The 7,370-nt window shown below is 51.6% G+C and overlaps 2 protein-coding genes across 3 annotated transcripts in view; both read left to right on the forward strand.

Moving 5' to 3' along the window:
• The window catches only part of Mlph (melanophilin), a 49,311-nt gene extending 48,221 nt beyond the window's left edge, over nucleotides 1–1,090 (forward strand). For both annotated transcript variants that reach the window (XM_027397534.2, XM_027397533.2), the window contains one exon: nucleotides 952–1,090. In XM_027397534.2, coding sequence (XP_027253335.1) covers nucleotides 952–990 — 39 coding nt within the window. In that variant the 3' untranslated portion in view covers nucleotides 991–1,090. The remainder of the gene's footprint in view (nucleotides 1–951) is intronic.
• Nucleotides 1,017–3,248, forward strand: Prlh (prolactin releasing hormone). The gene is made up of 3 exons (XM_027397538.2): nucleotides 1,017–1,155; nucleotides 2,326–2,482; nucleotides 2,959–3,248. The coding sequence occupies exons 2-3, from the start codon at nucleotides 2,383–2,385 to the stop codon at nucleotides 3,120–3,122; spliced, it is 264 nt and encodes an 87-aa protein (XP_027253339.1). The 5' UTR covers nucleotides 1,017–1,155; nucleotides 2,326–2,382; the 3' UTR covers nucleotides 3,123–3,248.
• Nucleotides 3,249–7,370: the final 4,122 nt, after the last annotated feature.

Consider the following 7,370-nt stretch of genomic DNA (forward strand, 5'->3'; position numbering starts at 1 on the left):
GCAGGATGAGCCTACCCAGAAGGCACAGGGAACGCACCAGAAGGCAACACCCAAAGAGAAAACACTGGCCTATTCACATTATCTGGGCTCTCTTCTCTATGTTTAAGTGCATTAATTTTCTTTCCGGTTGCTTGTAAATTGCTTTTACAGCAAAATAAACCTGCTTTTTAGGAGATCTGTTTTGTATGTATGGGGGTGGGGTGTGTACACATTTGTGGGGACCAGAGATCAAAGCCAGGTATCTTCCTCAAGCATTTCTCCACTTTTGTTTTTTGAGTCACTGAACCTAGACATTGTCAGTTTGGCTAAACTGACTGGCTAATGGGGTTTGAGGCTCTTCCATCCCAGCTCTGTCTACCTCAGCACTGAGATTACAGATAAAATACTGCCACACACCACCTTTAAACTTTATCATAGAAGTAGCCTTCTCTGTTTTGTTTTCATTTTTGTTGTTGTTGTTGTTGTTGTATCAAGACAGACTGGTCTTGAACTCAGAGCCATCCTCCTGCTTCCTTCCCTGAGTGCTGGGATCACCACAATACCAGGCTTCTCTTTGTTTTATAAAAAATTAAATAAAATAAACTTGGTGTATTCTAAGTCATAGGCTCAGGATGGAATAGAGGAAATGTGTCTAAAGACCCCGTGTGTGGATAAGCTAGCTGAAGGGACAGCCGGAAGCACCCACCTTCTGTGAGGGACTTCCTGGCCAGCATTCCAGGAAGCCCCGGCTCAGGTGAGGCAGGAAAGGAGACAGCACTCAGAACATGGCATAGAGAGTTTGATGGCCACCTCCCATTGAGAGGATGGGTGGACACGTAAGTGTGGAGTCTGCCCAAAGGCGAGCATGAAGAGGGGAGGTTAATGTGTTTTAAAGCCACTTGGCCCAAATGAAATTATATAATTCAGGAAGGAACAAATCACACTGCTGATGAGAGTTTTTTTTTTTTTAAGGTAAAAAGAAAGGAAAGCAAAAAAGACGGAGTGTCTTGATGAGGGAGGAGTCGCAGTTGGGGGCTGCAGGCTATAAGCAAAGACGCCATCTCAAGGAGGGGACGGGGGCGTCCATTGCCTCCTTGTTGGCTTATAAAAGGTGGGCAGCCAGGCAGGCCTCACCTCACACCCAGGCAGCTTGTCGCCACACTCAAAGGATAGCTGGTGAGTAGCTTGGCAGTGTTAGAGGGGTGGGTGTTGCTGTGTCCGCCAGCTCCTCTGCAAGGCTATTCTCTGTCAGGCTTACTGGGAAGCCAGGTGTGAGCACCAAGCAGAGAGCTACTTATGGTCTGTGGTCCAGGATCATGCACCCTCCTGGGGACTCTGACACTCCAGAGCTGTCCATGGTGGAGGGCAGGTGAAGGTGTCCCTCAATGGAACACTTCTCATCTCAAGCAGAGCCCAAAGAGCACACTGGGCAGACAGGTCTGCAATGCTCCAGTGATCGGGTTCCTGGGGCTCAGGAACCAGGGTCAACTAGCACCCATCACCTAGCCTGAGTGGATGAAGTCTTTATAACGATTCGTGATGGCACCACCATTTCCTCTAGTTGGGTCTCCCCTGCTCTATGTGGGACACCCCAGCAGTGCTGTGAAGAGGAGAGAGTGGGCATTTTAAACTCTGATGGACGGCTCTTTCTGTACAGTCAAGGAGGGGCTAGAAAGTAAAGGTCAGCTAAAGGGTCTTCAGATGAAGCCTGGAGCATCTTCTAATGGAATCTGAAATGTCAGGGGTGGGGACAGGAGGAGTACTCCAACGAGTACCCCTTCACGCACACAGCAGCAGCCCTCTCCTGTCATTCCAAAGGGCTCTGTGAGGAGAGGCATGCGTGCAGACTCATTCTGGAGTCTCAGCAGGCTAGGTCTGAAGTCCTGGGTTATTGTGGGGGCTGTGGGGTGTGCACTCACTAGGGATGGAGGAGGCTAAGTATCCTCTGTTGCCTGCCTGGCTCTCAGTGTCAGGAGATCCTGGGCCAAGTGCGGAGAAGGACCATGCAGTGAGGTCCCAAACCCTAACTACTTCTCAGGTGGAACAAATTGTTCCCCCGCCTCTGCTGCCCCCCAGACCGCCACATAAACCTGCTCCCCACCAAGATCTGGGTGCCTACCTCCCGACTCATCACACAGATGGACAGACAGGCTCAAGAATGTCCCAAGGCAGCCACCTGTGCACGGCTCACACACCTCTCTCCTGAGAAGTGTAGCTATGTGCCCCAAACACATGCATTTGTATACCTGGCATGCACATGCATGTACCAAGCACACGAGCATCTGCATACACAACCTAGGGTCCCAGCTTTGTGCATACAACTTACTCTTACATGTCTATCCCCAGGCTATAGCATCCCCTGTGAGATCCCATCTCCAGAGCATCGTCGAGGAAGTCAGGAGCATGGCAACTCTGAGGGCATGGCTCCTGTGCTTGCTGCTGTTAGCCTTGGTCCTCCCAGGAGCTTCCAGCCGAGCCCACCAGCACTCCATGGAAACACGAAGTAAGTGTCTGGCTTATAGTGGGCAGCCTCCCTCGACCTCCCCTCCGTACCCTTCCTAGATGCCTTGAGTGCCCAGAACCTGAATGGGACTTGACCATCTCCTAAGCCAAAGCTACCTTGCCATGTGCTCAGTCTGGAGGTTGAGCTCTTGGTAATAAGATCCTGTTGAATGGGCCTCTCCTCATAATGGTCCTGTCCCCCTGTCCTCACCATGCCCCTACCCATCTTATCTGGGTCCCTTAAGAACTTGGCAGGGCGGGGAAGGGGGGTGGAGTGGGACAAGAAGGAAATATTGCTCCTGGTATACATTGAATTAATTTTCCAAAGCCATACCACTGCCCAGATATCCCCTGGATCACATTGGGTGCCAACATGGCCTGGTGCTTAGGTTTCCATCAGCTTAGGTGTTCCGTGTGGAAGACACTGCACCTGTGTGTCTTGCATCCCATATGCTGCCCTGGCTCTTTCCTCTCCAGCCCCTGACATCAATCCAGCCTGGTACACAGGCCGTGGGATCAGGCCTGTGGGCCGCTTCGGCAGGAGGAGGGTAGCCCTGAGGGATGTCACCGTACCTGGCCTGCGGTGCCGGCTAAGCTGCCTCACGCTGGATGGAGGTGCCAAGTCCTCTCAGCATGGATGACAGCCCAGCTCATGAAGACAGTGATGCTGGGCCCAACACCCTCCCTCTCCCTACAGAGCCTCCCCCACCCTCCCTTTTCTCTGCTTTTCCTTGAATCTAATAAAAGTGCTGGCCTTGTTTACTGTACACCTGTAGCCGTGTGATAACAAAGATGTTTTCCCTGGGGGGAGGGGGTTAACCAGGAAAGAAACTCAGAGCCCAGCATCCTCTTTGGAAAGAAGAGGCTCCGACCTGCCCCCAAAACAGCCGAGACCTCCTCACCAGTCCCTGCAGAGCTTGACCTGGTCCCTTGATAACCTGCATGAAGGGAAGGGAGTGAAAATTGACATCAGTGTTCCTGTAAATTCTTGTTCCCCCAAAGCCACACCACTGCCCAGAAATGGGGTGCCCCTTCCTTGGTCACTTGCTCCCACAAGCTCCTACCCACCCAAAGTACCCTGAATGCATACTCAGCTTGCACACTGCATAAAGCCAGGGGGACCACATACTACAGTATTAAGATACTTGATCCCAAAGAATGGCTGCACAGTGTCCCTGTCATGACCCATGTCCTTCTCCCAACATTTCTAAGACTAATGTTTAGAGCTATTTTGGATATGCTGCAAAAATTAGAAGATACAGGGATGGTACAAGGAGCCCCGTCCTTGGAGATCCATTCCCAGCACCCAGCAGAACAAGGAACATTCATTCAGGCCCACGAAGCCAAATAGTGCCAACACCCAGAACCTGTAGTATCCATTCGGTTCATGTTCACCACTATGTCTGCTGTTCGGCAAAGGCATTGCTTGGCTTCACCAGTACAGTGACACATGGTATCACCACCATGAACATACCCTGCTTCTTGTCCCTTGCAGAATCCTGGCAGCCACTTACACATGTGGTCACATCACCCTCCTTCCTGCTCAGGGGAGAATCCCAGAGAGACTTGACCCCAATCATTTGGATCCTTTTATGTCCCCCTTTAAGTCACACGGGATGTCTCTGTGACCTTCCTTAAACAATTTGGAATCAGGGCACACACACACACCCTACTTGGGTACCCGAGTCAGAGTACCCAACACTGCTGGTGTCCTTAGAGAAGGGGGAAACTCAGGATTTTAGGGACACTCCATGGGAAGCTGGGGCAGCAATGAGATTCACCTGCCAGTGGCTTCTTAGCAGCCTCATCAGCCAGTGCGACACCTCCTCCAGCTCAGAAAGTGCCCTCCTACCCACAGACCAACTTGGGCCTCCTCCAGGGTCATCTGGCTGCCATCTAAGCTGTTCTGCTCAGGCTTCACGGGTCATCTGCTGTGTGACTGTTTACTGGGGAGACAGGCTGTCTCCCTTTCTGTTCTCCCCACGCCCTGCGCACTGCAGCATCTTCTAAACCACTTGCACCTGGGGCAAAATGGCATGCAGCTGAGTTGTGGGTCAGGCACGGGGAGTACCTGGGATCTCAGACAAGGTCTAATGACCCCCCACACACACACACCCCTCCTTCTACGCAGGCTGGCTCGTGTTCAAGACTTCCTGCAGGTAACAACAGCTGCTCTTACAGCAATGGTGACAGTGGCCTGCCGTGCTTGGAGGACTGGCTCGCACAGCAGTTCTCCAGGAAGCGACCATCTCCTTATCCAGAAAGATGAATGGAGGCATATTCATTTTCCCCCAGAGTCTTGGAGCAGTTTTAAAACATGCCGTAAATTCCAAAAGATGACTGTAGTGACGATCCCACCTGGACTCATCAGTTATCCTGTATGCTGTCTTCCCTCTACCCATCCTTATCCTAGAGCCACCGATTCTTAGTGGTGACCAAGGTGTGGCCCCCAATGGCTCAGCACATTCTCCCAAGAACAAGACAAAATACAAGCCAATAATTGTGTGCGCTGGTTTTCTTGGTCGCTGATCTTATTGCTGTCTTTAGTCATACATTGACCTTCGGAAGCACCTGGTGGGCTGACCTTTAAAATAACCCTTTTAAAATTCCCCCTGGTGGTGTGCCTGGCTGTGCTCCTGCACTTCCTGTCATAGAAAAGGACCTGGGCCTCAGCTGGACACTGTGTCCCACTGTCCAAAGGCCCTGGTTCCCACCTCGACATGCTAACCTTGATGATGAGCTCGGGGCCCTGCCTCTCAGCTGTAAGAGATTTCTCCAGTGTGATTCCAGAGCATCATTGAGTTTCACCTGCCTGGTGGGGGAGGAGGCACGGAAGCAGCACGGTACCAGATCCGTCCGGTCTTGGGCTTTCTGGTGGAGTGTGTCAAGGGGAGCAATACTCATCAGTCAAGACAGAGGGAAGACTGGCAACCAGACAGACAGGCACGCCACAAATCTCCCTGGTGTTTCCTCGCTTCCTACTTCCTCAAAACAATGACTTTGCTCTTAGAAGGTGCACCTGAGTGTCTAGGCACCTGGGACAGGACGGAAGGATTTGCCTTAGGTAATACTAGAGCGCCACCTAGTGGTCTTCGGGGCCAGGGCCTCTCATTACCTCTAGAAGGGGTTCCCCTGCTGGCGGAACGATTCCCAGCTCTGATGGACACCTTGGGGATGAAGGAGACAGCCCGGGATGCCAGATGTCACTTCCCCTAACTCACTTGTGAAAGCGGCATCATGTGGCCACTACCCATCTCCCCTAGCCGTCAGAAAAGCAGGTGCACAACAGCACTTGACATTTCCTCGCTGATCATGAGAACAAGCCCTTCAGTGCCAGGCCCACATCTGTCCAGTGATCACAGGAGTTTCCTCTAGGTCCAGCCAGGACTATATCAGTACCCAAAAAGTCAGGGTTGTTTCCAGGTCCCAGAACTGAGGCTGGATCCCTCTAGGGGTGCAGTGGACCCAGAAGGCTCCCTCCAGACCTCAGGCAAGGCTCTCCCTAGGCTGAGCCCCACTTAAAGCTTGAAGGCAGGAAGCTGGGGTGGATCTGTCCAGGCAAAGCCAATGAGAGCAGAGGGCACCAGACACCTCAGGCACTGGCTAGCTCCTGGCCAACCTGAACTCACTTTGGCTGAGAAGTTGGAGTAAAGTGGGAAAGAGGATTCCACGTTTGTTCATTTGAGTTTACGGTAGACACAGTGGGGCCACCTTCCTCGGTGACATAACAATGTTCCATTTTGGGGTGTTCTCTGGGGTTTGCTTTATTCTGTTAGTTTTGTTGTTTGTTTTGTCTTTGTTTCACTATGCAGCTCAGAACAAGCTTGCCTTTCTCCTGCATCAGGCTTGCATGCCCTGGAATTAGAGGCCTATATCACCACACTCAACAAAGGTGTGTCATTACAGACTCAACAGCTTATCACACTCCCAGAAGCAAAGTTTTTTTTTTTTAAAAAACAAAACAAAAGCCAGCTTTGCCCCCACTAAATGGCCACATTTGAAATGCCTCCATCTTGCCATAGCAAATGTCAAGAGAGAGACCCTCTGGGGCTTTCCTCCCTAGACAAGGACCTGAGTTTCTCTATAAACACAAGAACTCATGATGCAAATAACACAATCACCATCAGGACAGACAGCCAACACAGGCCAATACCTATGCCCACCCTCGTTACACTTGCCCGAGACCTCACCTTGTTTAATGCCCACAAGCCAGACAGTCTTATGTGTGCAGAAAGACTGTCAGGTCATGGGTCCTAGTGAAGCCCTGTGAAGTGGTCAGATTGTCAAGACATTTAATATTTAGAGAGAAGGACACATAGACAATGCAGGGGAGACTCTAGAGTCCTGGCACCATCAGAGAGAAGCCCGGCTCTGTCCATTCCCAGCTGGAAGAGGGACACTTCCATCCCAGGCACTCCAGACTCTGTCTCTCCAGGGTCATCTCACTGAAACATGACACCTTTGCCTCATCGCTCCATTTCTTCCTTGAGTGATGCCTTTATCAGCCCCTTCTCCCCTGGCAACTCCCAGGACCACGGTGGTCCAGTTATGGACCAGAAGCCCCAGGATAAAGCATCTGTCTTCCCATCACATGGATCAGAGAATTTCCCCAGTTCATGCTTCTGCTCTGCTTTGTTTAGCTCTCCTGTGCTGTAGCAAGGCAGCTGAATGGGACCATCCAGGTGGGGCGGGCACACTGGCTCAGGGCACCCAGGAATGGGGTGGTGTCTGGTAAGGTGGGGCTGACAGTTCTGGGACTGGATCCTATCCCTGACAGTTCCCAGCAGCTTTGGCAAGCAGTTATTGTTCTGGAAGCCTCCAGGGCTCAGGCATAATCCATCTTCAACAGAGAATACGAAGGGAGGACCAGCCACCAGCCATCTTCTCAA

Source organism: Cricetulus griseus, chromosome 2, assembly GCF_003668045.3.
Source record: "Cricetulus griseus strain 17A/GY chromosome 2, alternate assembly CriGri-PICRH-1.0, whole genome shotgun sequence".
NCBI lineage: Eukaryota > Metazoa > Chordata > Mammalia > Rodentia > Cricetidae > Cricetulus > Cricetulus griseus.